The sequence below is a fragment of the Castor canadensis genome, chromosome 5, assembly GCF_047511655.1.
Source record: "Castor canadensis chromosome 5, mCasCan1.hap1v2, whole genome shotgun sequence".
In the NCBI taxonomy this organism is placed as follows: domain Eukaryota; kingdom Metazoa; phylum Chordata; class Mammalia; order Rodentia; family Castoridae; genus Castor; species Castor canadensis.
The window spans coordinates 136844235-136864309 of record NC_133390.1 but is presented as its reverse complement, the minus strand read 5'-3'; the positions used below and the strand labels follow the sequence as shown (position 1 = coordinate 136864309).

General features: G+C 36.9%; 1 protein-coding gene across 11 annotated transcripts in view; it reads right to left on the bottom strand.

Annotated features, from left to right (window-relative positions):
- Positions 1–20075, bottom strand: part of Ralgapa2 (Ral GTPase activating protein catalytic subunit alpha 2) — a 308776-nt gene that overhangs the window by 158758 nt on the left and 129943 nt on the right. For all 11 annotated transcript variants that reach the window (XR_012448144.1, XM_074074234.1, XM_074074231.1 and 8 more), the window contains 3 exons: positions 7100–7293; positions 6220–6318; positions 5830–5985 (listed from right to left, as the gene is read on the bottom strand). Coding sequence is in view for 10 of the 11 variants with exons in the window: in XM_074074234.1 (XP_073930335.1) it covers positions 5830–5985; positions 6220–6318; positions 7100–7293 (449 nt within the window). In the remaining variant the exon portion in view is untranslated. The remainder of the gene's footprint in view (positions 1–5829; positions 5986–6219; positions 6319–7099; positions 7294–20075) is intronic.

Below are 20075 nucleotides of genomic sequence, written 5' to 3'. Positions count from 1 at the left end.
TCAGACTGCCGCTCCCCACTCTCCAGATCAGTATTCTGTAAGGAGTTTGGGCTTCCCTCACTGGTCTTCCAGTAGGTGAGGAATGACCCAATGGCCGTGGAAACACAAGAGATGCTTCTGTATCTCCAGCACACAAGGCAAAATAAACTTAACCATGTCTCACCCACAACATGGGAAGTTGTTACGTCTCCACATGTGAAATTCCACAACGTCTATGTATGATTTTTAGTCATTAGGCTCTAAAGTAAGACAATAGATGGGTAAAGAAAAAAGACACACTTTCAGACTTTGGAAAAATAAAATACATGAGGTCACTGGAGCTGCTATCCTTCTGGTCCTCCTTAGTAGTAGTATGACGGCTCATCCTCTGGAAGGCTGTAACATCCATACTCAAGATCGAGTGTGTTACAGGTTTCACTTCCTTCAAGTCTTCAAACAATCTTCTGTAATTATCCTCAATTTATAAGTAGGGAACCAAAGCACAGCAAACCTAAGTGACCTAACTAAACATGATAAAGCCAAGATTGGAACTCATCTGGACTTGTGGCCTAAGTTTTATCACACTATATTATATCATACAATTATGCTGTTATGGTTAAAATTTGTAGCTCAATGGTTACTTTAAGGGCAGAACAATACACATTTTTTTCACCTGAGAGATGCCTTGTATTTTTTTGGTACATTATAAAATAGGCTAATATAATATAGGTAAAAATGACAAAGATCCACATTTCCCAAAATTCTATATGCAAATTTACAACAATAATTTTGCATTACTGTAAGCTTTGCATTTAAAAGAAAATTTAACTTTGATGTATAACAGACAAATTATATTAAGACATTAAATCTGTAAGTCATTGTTAAAAAATAGTTTACTTATTTTAAGAAAACTTTCCAGTCTTTGATATGTGTTCTTACAAACATGAAAATAAAATTCTTTTCCTCAACTGTCCTTTTCCATTTCACACATACTGATCTTTCCATATGCTTTAAATGATCATGAAATTAATAGGAACTGTTTTTAATAAATCAAAATCATAGCTCCTTTCATGGCAAAATATTTTGGGGAAGACTGAGGTGGAAAAGTTGCTTAAGCTAAGAATAACCAAGAACCACTTAGGAGAGAAATTTAAATAGGACAGTGAACGAGGAAGCAACTATGGGAAGGTGTTTACAGGGTGGAGGCTACTCTAAGAAGGAGATTCTGAAGTGGGTGGGACCATGCCAGAGCCCAGGTAAAATAAAATGGAAAGAAGGAATAAAACCAAGCAGTGTTTAACCAACAAGTTAGTTGTGAATCAATGAAAAGACATACTCAGTGGAATAAGTCAGGCCTGCATGTGAATTTTAACAGCCTTTTGGATATGTGGCATTGGGCAAACGTCCTCAGTATTTTTTGAATGTTTATTATTCATAAAATGTGTCATGATACTTATCTAACTGAATTACAGAAAAAAATAAATGGGACATACCATACAGTCCCCAGTGCAGAACATGGCACTGTGGATGCTGGGGAAATGAACACTTTCCAAACACTCTCACCACGCAAAAAGCAACTGAGCAGAGGAAACCAAAGAGGACCCCTTCATGGCAGCTGTGGAGTCATATAAGTCATTCAGAGCATTCTTCATAATTTATAGTTATTGTGAGAGTGTTTATGATCCTAGTTATTTCTGAACCAGTAGCAGGATCAATTTTTTTAAAAAAGTCCATCGTCAAGGAAATAATAACGCCATTTCAAAGCATGTTTCCAGTCATACTAATAAACCCCAAGCCCACACTATATTTGTACTCTGGGAAATACTACTTGATAAAGTCATTGTGTTAGCTATTAAATAATTAAGTTATTAGAATAACTAAAACTAGTGAAAACAATACTAAAACCAGTTGTTTGGAATATACTACATTTTGCATCCTGGCTATTTGGCAAATGTATTATTTTAGATGGAAATGACTAAATTTCTTTAAATAATTTGCTATGATATTAAATGAAGCCATGATTTTACATGATTATGCCCCAGAAGAGGGCAATTTGTGAAACATCTACTTTATAGTTTTTTAAACTTAAAAGTTTTCAATTACTACCAGCACTGTTATTTAAAAATAGTTTATTTATAATTCAGCAGTCCATTGGTCATTGTTGAAATAATTTTGCTACTCTCAGATTTAGGAAAGCATTTTGTAAAACAACCATGCCACACACACCACAATGTCCAAAGAGACTTGGGGTCTTGCAGTAGTTTTAAATCACATGGCTGAGTTAAGCAGACAAGTGTGCCACCTGGAGGTGAAAGGAAGAAGCACACCTTGATTTTATTTGTAATATAAAACTGGTGAAGTCAAATTAAAAAAATTATTTGCTATTACTTATCTTATTTAAAAACACGGGAAATTATTTATAAGGTTCCATCTGCATAAAGTAATCCTTTTAGTACCAGACTACATGTTAAGTGTGTCTCACTGGTAACTCTCACAAAATGGAAACAGCCTGACATTACACCAACCAAAGGTACACAGTTTGCTAATTAAAAAACTGAATTTAACTGTATTCTCTGCAGCAAATGCTTTCTTTTCTTTTTATAATGAATATAACATGTGTTTCCAGAAGTACATGTAAGTTCTGAGACAACCACCATGATCTATTTAGACATGTGGTCCAAAAGTTAAACTAATTAACTAGAGACATTTCTTACTTAAATGAGAAAAGTTTCTTTCATTAGAAGATCTGTGTAATTTTATTCTGGCAAAGGAATAAAGTTTATTTAGGGTAATTTTGTTTGGCAGAAAGTCAGGGCTTCTAAAACATATACCAATAATTGTTAAGGTTAAAGTAAAATAGTCAATTCTTTTAAACCCACATAAAAATTCAGACTTTTAATATCTTAACCAATAGGCTGATTATAAAAGAGATTATGACATTCCAATTCGTCTTAGAAGTGTGGATATCAGGATTACTGTTAGTATTGGGCCATCTTTTAAGAATTATGTATTTTATAAAAACTTACAAAAGGTCACTAAGCTTTTACTTAACTGAAAACATGACATACATTAAAATGTGAAAAAAAGATTTTAAGCATAAAATTTCACAACTTGCGCACACACACACACGCATACATATTTGGAAGTAATTCATACAATCATACTGTTTTGGGTTCTTGAACATTATAATATACTCTTAGCTCATCTCCTTTTACTGCTTCATTGTTAGAAATACTGTTTCAGTGCTGACTTCAAATTTCCTTCCATTGTAAGAAATACTGTTTTACTTTGAATTTACTTCCTTCCTTTCCTTTCCTTTCTCCTTTTCTCTCCCTCCCTCCCTCCCAGCAATCCTCCTACCTATGGCTTCCTGCACACCTGGCTTTATTGGTTGAGATGGGAGTCTTGCTAACTTTTTCCCCAGGCTAGCCTGGAACCAATATCCTCCCATCTCCATCTCTTTTGTAGCTGGGATTACAGGTATGAGCTACTGTGCTTGCCTCAATTTTCTTTTTATTAAATCAGAAAATTCTACAGTTGATTATTATTTCCAAATTAATTTTCCTAAAAATATCTTGGCAAAATACCACTTTAAAGTACAATACTGCTTAGTAAGCCTTCGTCTCTTGGTTCCTATACTAAGGGAGTTCATTACTGTGAAGTTAATTTTCTTCTTTATTTATATCCCTTAATTTCTCACATACCCTGCATTGCATCATTTTGTGAAAGATGCTTCTTCCTGCAGTGATGGCTATAAAATATTTAAGCACTGAGTACAAACAATTCTTCCTAATTTATTTAAGAAATAAACAAGGGTATGGGTCTAAGCCCAGCTTGTTATACAGATGCCCTCTAAATGTTGCTAAATTCAGGGCAAACATGATAGGCAACTCACTGGACAGAATGGCTATGATTCAGATAAAAGCTTAATAATTAAAGCCTGAAGTATGCATCAGGGAATACAATGAAAAGTTCCCAAGCATTGGGAAGATTTAAATACATTTGAAAGCAACAAAGGGGCTGGGGGCATGGCTCAATTGGTAGAGCACCTGCCTAGGAAGCACAAGGCCCACAGTTTAAACCCCAGTGCCACCAAAGAAAAAAAAAAGCTACTCAGGAGAATGGCCTCTTTATTTTTGTGGTGCTGGGGATTTAACTAGGACCTTGCACATGCTTAGCAAACACTCTACCACTGAGCCTCATTCCCAGCCCCAAGAACAATACTCTTACTCTAGGGAGGTATCAAAAGGTCTGGTAGGTACTATCCTAGCAGCCAAGACTCATCTGTGAACACAAAAGAGAATAAGCTTCCCTGCCCCTGAGCTTATATTTAATTACTGGAAGACCTTCCCATTAAACCAACCAAACCTCATCTTAAAACTTACCACTGAGCTGATAGTGTTCTGGAAAGAAACAGAATCAAAGCTGGTTTTTACCTGATGGGGGTCCTACTAAGCCATGGAATTCCTGAAGTTTCTCTGATTTAGAAAGTTTTGGAACAGGCATGATGGCACATGCCTATAACCTCAGCTACATGGGTGGTAGAGATGGGGGGGACTCACAGTTTGAGGCCAGCCCTGGCAAAAGTTAATGAGATCCTTTCTCAAAAAACAATCTGCATGTGCTAGTACATGCCTATAATCCCAGCTAGGCAGGAGAAAGATTTGGGTGAGGTTGGTCCTAGGGAAAAAGTCTGAGACCCTACCTGAAAAGTAAACTAAAGCAAAAAATGACTGAATGTGGATCAAGTGGTAGAACACCTGCCTAGCAAGCACCAATCCCTGAGTTCAAACCCCAGTAATGCCTCCTCACCAATAAAAATGAAAAATGTTCACATGCCTGCATTATGCATTCAAAAAATACAGAAAGGATAACCACCTCTTTGATAAATATGAGCAACTTAAGAGGTAAATGCTGAAGTATTCCCTATAACTCTAGTCTGTTAAAGAAGAACTGATAAAAAGGAAATGTTTTAAAATTTCTTCAACCTTTCCTGTTCTGTTCTTCCCATCTCCAATACTACCATCTTAGTTCTTACCACTTTTTAAATCTGTATTAGCTTAACCACTTCCTAAATTAATTTCTGTCTGCAGGCCCAAATTCTTACTATATTCTACCATCACATTTTCAAATGCATCCTCCAGAATGGAGTCTAAAATAGTCTCTGTGAAGTACAAATCAATCTGATTATTCGCCTGTTTGGTATTCCCACATCGAGTCAAAAGTCCACATGCCCCTGACTTCATCCTTCCCCACTTCTGTCCTAAGTGCTAGGGTCCTTTCCCAAGGGAAGAAGGCCAGGGGGCTAGCCATAACCTACCTCCTAACCCAGGGTCTAGAAAGAGGGAGCTATAGCTTGCGGGTCCCTGTTTCTACTTAGTAAAAACTTGAATTGCTTTGGGAGATAATAAAATAATTCCACATCAGGAGCTATCAAGACCCTTATTTTATGGGTTATGAATCCAATGACTAAGACAATGGTTTTCAAACATTTTTAAATTGATCAGAATCACTTTCTTCAAACAATGTCTAATTCAGAACCCAAAGAAGAAGTGGTTGAGATAGTATCTGAAGGCTGAAAACACAGGCAAAGACTGAATCAAATAGGCCATAGAATAAAACTTCAAACTTAGTTGGTATAATGCAAAGTCAGTTGGGGGAAGAAGAAGAGATGTGATAAAATGTGATTGATATTTTCTTGAAAGACCACTATGGTTGCTGTGTGTAAAAGAGTTGAAATTACTGAGAAATTAAATATTTCTGATGTTTCTTCATAAACCTTGATACCTATAAAGCATGATATGCAATTTCACATTAATGGGCAATCATGATAAAGGAGTCACAGAATACCTGGTCCTTGCTGGTTAATCCCAAGTGCATCACAAGGTAAAAATGCACCAGGAAATCTGAGTTTGGCAAAACATCCTGGCGTCTGGTCATCATAGCACAGATCAGTCTGTAGGCTTGTAGTTTGCCTTCCTTATATTCATTTGGGAGTGTCGTTGCCTGCCAAGGAGATGATGTTTCCAGATTAAATCAAGTCCAGATGCAGATCATTTCAACATTTCATTTACTTCTCAGTTTTCCAGAAGAGTTGTTTATGGAGACATGGGATGCAGTGGCTTTAGTAAGACCCAGCCTGTCTTCAAAACATGCAGTCTTGGGCAATTACAGTTTTTAAACTCAATTTCAGAAAGGAAAAGGAAATTGCAATAAAAGAATAAACACATATCCACTTGCCTTAAATAGCCATGATGCAAACATTCTGAGTGGTGGGATCAAGAGCGGAGGAGATGGAGAAGACTGGTTATCTAGGCTTATTGCTAGATTATCCCGTATCTAATACACAAAGAGAATTTTAAGGAAGGTAACATTCCACTTATCACAATAATATTGCAACAATATAGCAGCCAAGTAGCTGCTTCCAATTAAATTTATGTAAGAAAATTTATAATATTCACAAGTTTTTATTTTATTGTGAGATCTCTTATCCTTTGTGTGCCTGGATTACTGTATGTGGGTATAGGTCTAATACAAAAGTAAAGTACTGCTTTTCTTTGAATGTGAATGCCTGGAGAGGTCCTGAACTCCAAATGACAAGGAATGATTTAAATGTATGAACATGAATCATGTTCTGGAAAAAAAAGATTTAACAACATAGGGAAAATATATGCTTAGTCCCAAAACAAAAGCCAGAATGAAAATTGTATGAACTCTAAGATTCTACTTCTGTAAAAATGTTTTATCCATGGAAATAGCACTATACATTAATATAAGCTATTTCTATCAGACGGTGATTTAAATTTTTTATACTTTCTACAGTTTTCAATATTTATATAATAAACCCAACATCACTTTAATAAAAATAACTAAAACTAATTAATATTCTATTTTAATATCCTATACTAACATACTTTTGCACTAAATGAAATAACTCATGAATTTATAAAATATTAAAATTATAAACATTATGATTGACTCTTTGATAAGTAAATATACTTCATCTAATTGCCTAAATTGTGTTACAGAATATGTTCAGTAGGTAACTGCAATAGTTTTTATATTAAATGATGAATCAATTTTACTGGACTAGAATAAAAGACAACATAGCAGAAGATACCTTTGCCAGTTTGTACCAGAGTTCATAGAGATAGCCAAAAACTTTGGCATGGATCTTAGGTGACTGGATATTATTCACATCTCCAAGGATTCCCAAGACCCTTCGCCATAACACAGCAGCAGAATCTGGGTGCCAACCAGTGAGGTTCCCTCCAGCAATTATACTACAGTCATCTGCAAGGCATTCACTGCTATCTATAGAGAAAAGCATACGAGTTAGACATGTAAACACAATCCTGATGTCATCATCATCAGTTTTCCTTAGTACAATTCACCTATTCTTAAAATTTATGAATTCTCAGTGAAGTAATCAAGATGAACTCAAAATGGATCAAGGATCTTAATATCAGACCACAAACTCTAAAGTTGATACAGGAAAGAGTAGGAAATACTCTGGAGTTAGTAGGTATAGGTAAGAACTTTCTCAACGAAACCCCAGCAGCACAGCAACTAAGAGATAGCATAGATAAATGGGACCTCATAAAGCTAAAAAGCTTCTGTTCACCAAAAGAAATGGTCTCTAAACTGAAGAGAACACCTACAGAATGGGAGAAAATATTTGCCAACTATACATCAGACAAAGGACTGATAACCAGTATAGGGAACTTAAAAAACTAAATTCTCCCAAAACTAATGAACCAATAAAGAAATGGGCAAGTGAACTAAACAGAACTTTCTCAAAAGAAGAAATTCAAATGGCCAAAAATCACATGAAAAAATGCTCACCATCTCTAGCAATAAAGGAAATGCAAATTAAAACCACGCTAAGATTCCACCTCACCCGTTAGAATAGCCATCATCAGCAACACCACCAACAACAGGTGTTGGCGAGGATGCGGGGAAAAAGGAACCCTCTTACACTGTTTGTGGGAATGTAAACTAGTACAACCACTCTGGAAAAAAATTTGGAGGCTACTTAAAAAGCTAGACATCGATCTACCATTTGATCCAGCAATACCACTCTTGGGGATATACCCAAAAGACTGTGACACAGGTTACTCCAGAGGCACCTGCACACCCATGTTTATTGCGGCACTATTCACAACAGCCAAGTTATAGAAACAGCCAAGATGCCCCACCACTGACGAATGGATTAAGAAAATGTGGTATCTATACACAATGGAATTTTATGTAGCCATGAAGAAGAGCGAAATGTTATCATTCGCTGGTAAATGGATGAAATTGGAGAACATCATTCTGAGTGAGGTTAGCCTGGCCCAAAGACCAAAACTCGTATGTTCTCCCTCATATGTGGACATTAGATCAAGGGCAAACACAACAATGGAATTGGACTTTGAACACATGATAAAAGTGAGAGCACACAAGGGAGGGGTGAGGATAGGTAAGACACCTGAAAAATTAGCTAGCATTTGTTGCCCTTAACGCAGAGAAGCTAAAGCAGATACCTTAAAAGCAACTGAGGCCAATAGGAAAAGGGGACCAGGAACTAGAGAAAAGGTTAGATCAAAAAGAATTAACCTAGAAGGTAACACACACACACAGGAAATCAATGTGAGTCAATGCCCTGTATAGCTATCCTTATCTCAACCAGCAAAAACCCTTGTTCCTTCCTATTATTGCTTATACTCTCTCTACAACAAAATTAGAAATAAGGGCAAAATAGTTTCTGCTGGGTATTGAGGGGGTGGGGGGGAGAGGGAGGGGGTGGAATGGGTGGTAAGGGAGGGGGTGGGGGCAGGGGGGAGAAATGACCCAAGCCTTGTATGCACATATGAATAATAAAAGAAAAAAAAATCAAGATGAAAGATGTGAAATGGCTGAGAATTTGAAAGGATGGAAAAGCAGAATCAATGATCAAATGATTTTGATTCTTCGAACTCAAAAGGCAACAAGAGATGAAATATCATTTCTGGGCTATCCTGTGAAGGGTTTTATAAAGCAGGGAAGGGAACCTGGTGTGGGGGGAAAGGAGGGAAGGGGATGAGGGAGACTTTAAGGAGGATGGGTGCTATGGAAATAGGTGGTCAGGAATGGTCTCAGTACTGGAGAGACACTGGTGTTGGTTTTTATGGTTGTTAAATCAGGTTTATTAAGGATAGAATCTGCATATAAGAAATTTGCATCCCTCTTAGGTTTAGAGAATGTAGACAGGTATGTAAGTTACTACAAACTGCCCCCATAGTTAAAATAGGTAACAGACCCATCAATCAAAAAAGTGCCCCTTTATGATCAGTCCCCTCCTTTTATTCTGAGCCTCTCATAATCACTGTTTTGTTTTCTGTTCCTTTGGTTTTGCCTCTTCCAGAATGTCATATAAATCAAATCCTAGTGAGTAGCCTGTCCGTCTGGTTTCTTTCACTTAGCATAATACGTTTGAGATTCATCCACAAGGTTTTGTATCAGTAGTCTGTTCCTTCTGACTGCTGGTGAATATTTCACTTTTTGAGGAATCATAGTTCATCCATTCATCTGTTAAAGGACATTTAAGATCGGTTCCTATTTTTGGGAGACTGAATAAAGCTGCCAGGAACATTCATGTACAAGTTTTTGTGTGAGCATATATTTATATTTCTTTTTGGTAAATACCTAAGAATGAGATTCCTGAATCACATTGTAAGTGCATGTTTAACCCAGGTTAACCTGAAGAAGAGAAAGAACTGTAAGACCATTTTCTAAAATGGCATTTCCACAAGCAAGGTAGTACAGTGAACACCTCCATGAGTGAAGTACAAGAGAGTCACTTTTTCGACATCCTCGCCAGGACTTCATAATGTCAGTTTAAAACATTTTAGCCATTCTAGTAGGTATGGAGCAGTATCTTGCTGAGGTTTCATTTCATTTCTCTAATGAGTAAAGATATCAAGCACGCAGTCATGTGAACCAAACTTGAAGATGGTGAGCAAGTGGCTGTGCAACTGTGTCAGAGAGAGTCAATCAATGCCCATCACGGCACAGAGCTGGTGCAAATGCCCTGAGATGAGAGTATGCTAGCAGTTCAAAGCACAAGTGCCTCTTTTTTAATACACATTTAACTATGAAGTGAAAAGTTTCATACACTTAAGCAAACAGGTAAAGAAGAATCCAATGATGCATATGCACATCTAATTTTGGATGGAAAATATGGATAAGTTCCACTGAACCTATGGAATTTTGTTCTTTGGATGCCTGCTGTTTGAGGATGGCTAAAAGATAGAGAAGTCTAACTTGATCTGCTCTCATGCTTCCTAACACGTTAAACAGAACAGAAAAGGAGCTAAAAATATCAAAGTGCCACTTAAAGAATGCTTCATTATGACAAATAGTATTTATCTTATAGTATGTATATAATAATTAGTAGCAGCAAATATTTTAACTGCACATTGTATTATCTCACTTCATTCTTCTGACTGCCTCACAGCATTTAACACTGCTTCCTTATGTCCTTTTCTCACAATTGTGGGGGGGCCTACAATTTTTTCCATGACCAAGAATATTCTCCTAACCATGGCAGTTCAGATTTTTCATTCTGCTTTCCAAACACCAACACTAGAGATTTTGTACAAAGCTAGGTCTCTGTTCTTATGTGTCATAACTTCAGCCCCTGTGTTTTATCCCCTCCTCTCTACTAGCATTTCCATTAAAAAGACACTTGTGCTTTGAACTGCTAGCACACTCCAATCTTGGGCATTTGCACCAGCTCCGTGCCCTGATGGGCTCCAATTGACTCCCTGCCCCGACCCTACAGCTGCACACCTACTTGCTCACCATCTTTAAGTTTGAGTAGGCCACCAAAGGCCTCCAGGTTGCTTAATACAGCACTCAGTTTTCAGTCCTCAGCAGTATTTGACTCATGTATTCAAGACTCCTTTCAGAAATGCTTAATTTATCTGACCCCAAGGTATGACACCTACCTGGTTTTCCTCTTTTGCTGGTTTGTTTTCATACTGCAAAACAGAAGGACACCCCACCCCCCCGCCCCAGGGTTCCTCTCCTTTCCCCCCACTCCCCTTTTCTTCTTTCTTTTCTCAATCTTATATATACTATTGCCACATTGATTTAAATGCCATTCCTATACTCACATCTCTAAATAATCACTTTTGGTCTGGATTTCTTCCCTCACTAATTAGACTAATTTCTCCAACGACCTTCTCTTATTGTTGTTCTTATTTGAGGTGCTAAGAATCAAACCCAGGGCCTCACAAAGGCTAAGAAAGTGTTGTGCCACTCAGCAACACCCCGCAGCTCATACAAAGACCTTCTTGACAGTTCCAAATGCTCAGGGAAGAATGGAAGTTAGTCCACAAGCAGGCATGAGCTCTGGTGAATTTCACCATGTTCTTGAAGAACCTCAGATAGAAGTACATTAGTATTTTGGGTTTTTGGGGTTTTTTTCTTCATTTTTTTTAGGTAGAGTCTCACTATGTAGCCCAGGCTGGCTCTTGAACTTGCTATGTATCTGAGCCTGGCTTTGAACTCCCAATACTCTGCTTCAGCCTCCTGAATGCTAGGATTATAAGTGTGCACCGCCACATCAGTCTTACATTGGGCTTTATTTGTAGAACTCAAACTTCAGGGAAAAGATTCTCCCTAAACTCTCTCCTACTCAGAGAATAAGTAAATGCTCATTTATTTTCTTTCAAGACTGCATCTCTGCACTAAGCTGTGCATTGGTGACTCCAGCTCAGAAGCCCCCTAGTTTACTTTCTCCATCTTCTGGAATGAAAGCTACAGCCTGTAGGTAATACAGCTGTGACTAGTTCTTCTTTTTTCCTTTTTTAAATCTTTTTTTTTCTTTTATTCATACTTGCGTACAATGTTTGGGTCATTTCTCCCCCCTTCCCCTCATCCCTTCCCTTTTCCCTGTCCTCTCCCTTCACCGCCCCCCACCCTCGCTACTAGGCAGAAACTATTTTGCCCTTATCTCTAATTTTGTTGAAGAGAGAGTTATTAAGCAATTATAGGAAGGACCAAGGGGTTTTGCTAGTTGAGATAAGGATAGCTATACAGGGAGTTTACTCGCATTGCTTTCCTGTACATATGTGTTACATTCTAAATTAATTCTTCTCGAACTAACCTTTTCTCTAGTTCCTGGTCTCCTTCTCCTATTGGCCTCTGTCGCTTTAAAGTTTCTGCATTAGTTCCTTTGCATTGAGGACATCAAATGCTATCTTGTTTTTTTTGGGTTTCTTGCCTATCATCATACCTCCCTTGTGTGCTCTCGCCTCATTGTGTGATAAAAGTCCAGACCCCTTGTTGTGTTTGCCCATGATCTAAAGTCCACATATGAATGAGAACATACAATTTTTGGTCTTCTGGGCCTGGCTAACCTCGCTGAGGATGATGTTCTCCAGTCCTATCCATTTACCTGCAAATGATAAGATTTCATTCTTCTTCATGGCTGAGTAGTATTCCATTGTGTATAAATAACGCATTTTCTTGATCCATTCATCGATAGTGGGGCATCTTGGCTGTTTCCATAATTGGCTATTGTGAATAGTGCTGCAATAAACATGGATGTGCAAGTGCTTTTGAAGTAACCTGTGATGCATTCCTTTGGGTATATCCCTAAGAGTGGTATTGCTGGATCCCATGGCAGATCTATGTTTAGATTTTTAAGAAGCCTCCAAATTTTTTTCCAGAGTGGTTTTACTAGTTTGTATTCCCACCAGCCGTGTATAAGGGTTCCTTTTTCCCCACATCCTTGCCAACACCTGTTGTTAGTGGTGTTGCTAATGATGGCTATTCTAACAGGGGTGAGGTGGAATCTTAGTGGGGTTTTAATTTGCATTTCCTTAATAGCTAGAGATGGTGAGCATTTTTTCATGTGTTTTGGCCATCTGAATTCCTTCTTTTGAGAAAGTTGTTTAGCTCATTAATTTTGGGAGAATTAGTTTTTTGAGTTCCCTATATATTCTGGTTATCAGTCCTTTGTCTGATGTGTAGCTGGCAAATATTTTCTCGCACTCTATGGATGGTCTCTTCAGTTTAGAGACCATCTCTTTTGTTGAGCAGAAGCTTTTTAGTTTTATGAAGTCCCATTTGTCTATGCTATCTCTTAGTTGCTGTGCTGCTGGGGTTCCACTGAGAAAGTCCTTGCCTATACCTATTAGTATAAAAGTATTTCCTACTCTTTCCTGTACCAACTTTAGAGTTTGGGGTCTGATATTAAGATTCTTGATCCATTTTGAGTTAATATTGGTATAGGGTGATAAACATGGATCTAGTTTCAGTTTTTTGCAGACTGCTAACCAGTTTTCCCAGCAGTTTTTGTTGAAGAGGCTGTCTTTTCTCCATCGTATATTATCAGTGCCTTTGTGAAAGACAAGTTGGTTATAGTTGTGTGGCTTTATATCTGGGTCCTCTATTCTGTTTCACTGGTCTTCATGTCTGTTTTTGTGTCAGTACCATGCTGTTTTTATTGCTGTTCCTTTGTAATATAGTTTGAAGTTGGGTTTGTGATACCTCCAGCGTTGTTCTTTTTGCTGAGTATTGCCTTGGCTATTCGTGGTCTCTTGTGTTTCCTAATAAATTTAATGGTAGATTTTTCAATCTCTTTGATGAATGTCATTGGGATTTTGATGGGAATTGCATTAAACATGTAGATTGCTTTTGGGAGTATAGCCATTTTTACTATGTTGATTCTACCAATCCATGGGCATGGGAGAGCTCTCCACTTTCTACAGTCTTCCTCAATCTCTTTCTTCAGAAGTTTATAGTTTTCCTTGTAGAGGTCATTCACATCCTTTGTTAAGTTTACACCTAGGTATTTGATTTTATTTTGAGGCTATTGTAAATGGAATTGTTTTCATATATTCTTTCTCAGTTTGTTCATTACTAGTGTATAGAAATGCTAATGATTTTTCTATGCTGATTTTATATCCTGCTACCTTGCTATAGCTGTTGATGGTGTCTAGGAACTTTTGAGTAGAGTTTTTTGGGTCTCTAAGGTATGTGACTAGTTCTTTAAAAAGACTTACCATCTTCCTGTTTTTAGCCCACCACTGCTTCCTACTTCTGAAGTATGGGTAACTGTCCTCATATGGGTAACTGTCTAACCCTTTTAGAGAACCTATATTTTTAGTCAGACTGCTTCTTGGCTTTCCCTACTACTGAGATAGGATTCAGTGTTCTTAAGTCTGTCAATTCATTTACCATTTATCACCTGTTTTGCTGCTTCCAAAAGTTGGTTGCTGCTATCTTTCTACTGTCATTTTTGTCCTTATGGCCTTATGTTTTATTTACTATAAGTCCTTTTAATGTGATTTAGGAAGGGTTTGGGGGAACAAATGGGGCTATTTGTGTCTGTTCACTCTACTATCTTTAATTACATATGCATTATTAGGATTTTTAAATGCCTTTATCACCCATTTCTTTAGTTTATGTTTAAAAGTCATTTTCTTATTTTATCATTTTTATGTTTAATCTAAATAATTATTATTTGACAACTTGCCCTGAATTACTTTTTAAGAAATAAGCATTATTTTTTAAAACAGTTGTGGATTTATAAAAAAATTTCTAAGATAGTATAGAGTTCCCGAATACTCCACACCTAGTTTTTCTATTATTTAGTACCTGACATTAGTATGAGGTATTTCAATATCAATATCTTATTATGTTTCTGGCGTGGTAAATAAACCTTTGGAGGTAAATTAGCAGCATGACTTAATTTAGCCATTGCCAGTCACCTTCAGACAAGTTAAGAAAAAAAACCTTATTATAAAATGCACACTTTAGATTTCCTTGGTTTTTGTTTTCATTTTTATTAGCATATATTCACTGTACAGGAGGGATTCACTGTGACAATTCTGAATAGCCTTATGCTGTACATTAGATTGCCCCTACCATCCTGCTCCCAATCACCCCCTCCCCTCCCACTTAAAGCAATTTAAGAGGGTTCATCACTCTATTTCATGTGCATATAAAGCCCCTCATCAACCATATTCCCTCACCTTCATCTTCATTGACCCTCCTCCCCCATAAGTAGCTCCCCCCCAATACACCCTGCAAGGTACCTATTTTACAGTCTTTTTAATTCCAAAGTCAATATTCATGGAGTTTTCTCAATGTATCCCAGCTGTTAATATGCTTTACTTTGGTCAGTTTAAACCCGTCTGTTACTCTCCCTTACCCTTTCCCTCCTATCCCCTATTATTCACCAGTTTTCAGTACATATTGTTATATCCTCTACCTGCACAGATGTAACATATTTTGATATTGTTGACACTCTTTCTCTTTTCCTTTCCCTTCTCTATCACTCCCTGCCCCAAGTTCCACAGAGTAGTTCCACTATTACAAACATGTTCTACATATAAATGTGTATACGATATTTGTTTTTGTGTATATGTTTACTTTTTGGATCTACTTTCCACATATGAGAGAAAACATATGGACTTTTTTCTGAACTTGGCTCACTTTGCTTAACATGATGCCATCCAATTGCATCCATTTACCTTCAAACCACATGGCGTCATGCTTCTGTATGGTTGAATAAAACTCCACTATATATCTCACATTTTCTTAATCCATTAATCAGTTGTGGGACATCTGGGTTATTTTCATAGACTGGCTATTGTGAATAGTGCTGCAATAAACATAGGTATGCAAGTGTCTCTGTTGTATCCCGGCTTAACATTCCTTCAGGTATATATGCCCAGGATCATATCACTGGATCATACGGCAGTTCTATTCTTAGTTTTTTTTAAGGAATCTCCATACTGCTTTTTATAAGAGTGTGCTAATTTGCATTCCAACAACAGGGAATTGTTTAAAGGTTCCTGTTTCCCCGCATTCTCACCAACATTTGTTGTTGTTTTTGCTCTTGAAGATAGCTTTTCTAATTGGGGTAAGATGAAATCTTAGTATAGTTTTGATTTGCATTTCTTTTATGGCCAGGGAAGTTGAGCACTTCTTCATTTATTTACTGGTCATTTGTACCTCTTCCTTTGAAAATTTCCCGTGCAGTTCATATGCTATTTCTTCATTGGGTTGTTGATTCTTTGGGTCTGAGTTTTTTGAGTTCCCTGTAGATTCTGGTTAATGGTCACTTATCAATTATGAATAACTGGCAAAGATTTTCTTCTATTCTGTAGATGGTCTCTTAAGTCTAGTGATTGTTGAGCAGAACCTTTTTAGTTTGATGCCTTCCCATTTGTTCATCTTTTCTCTTAATTGCTGAGCCACTGGAATTTTATTTAGGAAGTCATTGTCTATGCTTACATGTTCCAGTATATTTCCTGCTACTTCTTGTAGTTGTTTCAAAGTTTCAGGCCTTATATTATGGTCTTTGATCCACTTTGAATTGATTTTGGTACAGGGTGAGAGATAGGGATGTAGTTTCAGTCTTCCACATATGGATTAGACTTCCTTGGTTTACACCTAATATTTTTGTTATTTTCTTCCAGGATCTTACTCATGCCAAAAAGTTGTCATATCTCCATAGCGTTCACTTGGCTCTGACAATTTCTCAGACTTTCTTTTTGATGATTTTGACAGTTCTAAGCAGTATTGATCAGGTATTTTATAGAATGTTCCTCAACTGGGATCTGTTTGATTCCTTTCTAATCATGGTTGTGGTTTTTTGTTTTTTTACATCCTGGAATGAATTTCTCTTAGTCCTGATGTACATTTTTCTAATATTCTTCGATTTCCTTTGTTAATGTTTTATTTAGGATTTTTGCTTATCTGTGAGACGATCTCTAATTTTATTTTTATCATACTGACCTTGCTTGTAATTAAAGTAACAGAAGGTAAATAACAGAAGTTAGAGAGATAAAGTATCTTTTTTATTTGAAAGTTCAGTAAAGCTAGAAATTAGCCTTTTTCAAATTATACACAATTCATCCCAGGGATGCAGGGGTGGTTCAACATACGAAAATCAATAAACGTAATAAACCACATTAACAGAAGCAAAGACAAAAACCACTTGATCATCTCAATAGATGCAGAAAAAGCCTTTGATAAGATCCAACATCATTTCATGATAAAAGCTCTAAGAAAACTAGGAATAGAAGGAAAGTCCTTCAACATTATAAAAGCTATATATGACAAACCTACAGCCAGCATTATACTTAATGGAGAAAAATTAAAACCATTCCCTCTAAAATCAGGAACCAGACAAGGATGCCCACTATCTCCACTCCTATTCAACATAGTACTGGAATTCCTAGCCCGAGCAATTAGGCAAGAAGAAGGAATAAAAGGAATACAAATAGGTAAAGAAACTGTCAAAATATCCCTATTTGCAGATGACATGATCCTATACCTTAAAGACCCAAAAAACTCTACTCAGAAGCTTCTAGACATCATCAATAGCTATAGCAAGGTAGCAGGATATAAAATCAACATAGAAAAATCATTAGCATTTCTATACACTAATAATGAACAAACTGAAAAAGAATATATGAAAACAATTCCATTTACAATAGCCTCAAAAAAAATCAAATACCTAGGTGTAAACCTAACAAAAGATGTGAAAGACCTCTACAAGGAAAACTATACACTTCTGAAGAAAGAGACTGAGGAAGACTATAGAAAGTGGAGAGATCTCCCATGCTCATGGATTGGTAGAATCAACATAGTAAAAATGTCAATACTCCCCAAAGTAATCTACATGTTTAATGCAATTCCCATCAAAATTCCAATGACATTCATTAAAGAGATTGAAAAAATCTACTGTTAAATTTATATGGAAACACAAGAGGCCACGAATAGCCAAGGCAATACTCAGTCAAAAGAACAATGCAGGAGGTATCACAATACCTGACTTCAAACTATATTACAAAGCAATAACAATAAAAACAGCATGGTACTGGCACAAAAACAGACATGAAGACCAGTGGAACAGAATAGAAGATCCAGATATGAAGCCACACAACTATAAGCAACTTATCTTTGACAAAGGAGCTAAAAATATATGATGGAGAAATAGCAGCCTCTTCAACAAAAACTGCTGGGAAAACTGGTTAGCAGTCTGCAAAAAACTGAAACTAGATCCATGTATATCACCCTATACCAAGATTAACTCAAAATGGATCAAGGATCTTAATATCAGACCCCAAACTCTTAAGTTGATACAAGAAAGAGTAGGAAATACTCTGGAGTTAGTAGGTATAGGTAAGAACTTTCTCAATGAAACCCCAGCAGCACAGCAACTAAGAGATAGCATAGATAAATGGGACCTCATAAAACTAAAAAGCTTCTGTTCATCCAAAGAAATGGTCTCTAAACTGAAGAGAACACCCACAGAGTGGGAGAAAATATTTGCCAACTATACATCAGACAAAGGACTGATAACCAGTATAGGGAACTTAAAAAACTAAATTCTCCCAAAACTAATGAACCAATAAAGAAATGGGCATGTGAACTAAATAGAACTTTCTCAAAAGAAGAAATTCAAATGGCCAGAAAACACATGAAAAAATGCTCACCATCTCTAGCAATAAAGGAAATGCAAATTAAAACCACGCTAAGATTCCACCTCACCCCTGTTAGAATAGCCATCATCAGCAACACCACCAACAATAGGTGTTGGTGAGGATGCGGGGAAAAAGGAACCCTCTTACACTGTTGGTGGGAATGTAGACTAGTACAACCACTCTGGAAAAAAATTTGGAGGCTACTTAAAAAGCTGGACATCGATCTACCATTTGATCCAGCAATACCACTCTTGGGGATATACCCAAAAGACTGTTACTCCAGAGGCACCTGCACATCCATGTTTATTGCGGCACTATTCACAATTGCCAAGTTATGGAAACAGCCAAGATGTCCCACCACTGACGAATGGATTAAGAAAATGTGGTATCTATACACAATGGAATTTTATGCAGCCATGAAGAAGAACGAAATGTTATCATTCGCTGGTAAATGGATGGAATTGGAGAACATCATTCTGAGTGAGGTTAGCCTGGCTCAAAAAACCAAAAATCGTATGTTCTCCCTCATATGTGGACATTAGATCAAGGGCAAACACAACAAGGGGATTGGACTATGAGCACATGATAAAAGCGAGAGCACACAAGGGAGGGATGAGGATAGGTAAGACACCTAAAAAACTGGCTAGCATTTGTTGCCCTTAACGCAGAGAAGCTAAAGCAGATACCTTAAAGCAACTGTGGCCAATAGGAAAAGGGGAACAGGTACTAGAGAAAAGGTTAGATCAAAAAGAATTAACCTAGAAGGTAACACCTACGCGCAGGAAATCAATGTGAGTCAATGCCCTGTATAGCTATCCTTATCTCAACCAGCAAGGGCCCTTGTTCCTTCCTATTATTGCTTGTACTCTCTCTACAACAAAATTAGAAATAAGGGCAAAATAGTTTCTGCTGAGTATTGGGGGGGGGAGAGGGAGGGGGCGGAATGGGTGGTATGGGAGGGGGTGGGGGCAGTGGGGAGAAATGAACCAATCCTTGTATGCACATATGAATAATAAAAGAAAAATGAAAAAAAAAATTATACACAATTATTTTAAGATTTTGTATTGTTTTGTAGTTCTGTTCCTTTCCACCCAAATATTGTTTCCTTGATTAATCTTGTCTGTTTTTATATTCTTATTATTATTTACAAAGAATGGTTTCTGGTTATCTTTCTTTTGATTATTCACTTTCTAATACATTCACATAGCCTCTAGTTTTACCATTTTCTTTATATTCTATGTTATTTTGCTATTCTTTCTCGAGGTTTTTGAATAGGGCACATACATCAACATTTTTTCTTCTTATATACCTTAAGCAGTAAAAAGACTTCAGCTGCATTCTAGAGCTTTTGGTATGTAATGTTTTTATTGTGGCCCAATTCTAAATATTTTCTAATTCACAATATGATATCCTTTTAGACAAAGTAGTTTACTTGAAGTTCAGTTTTGAATTTCTTATTTTCCTTTTGTTGTATTTTTGTTATTTATCACCTTCGAAAACTGTACAAGTCATGGACATTTACTGAGACAAATGATCATACTGACCAATTTTTGTAAATATTTTGTGTGCTTTTAAAAATTACATGTATTTTTTTAGTTATTAAATTCAGGATGCATATGTGTG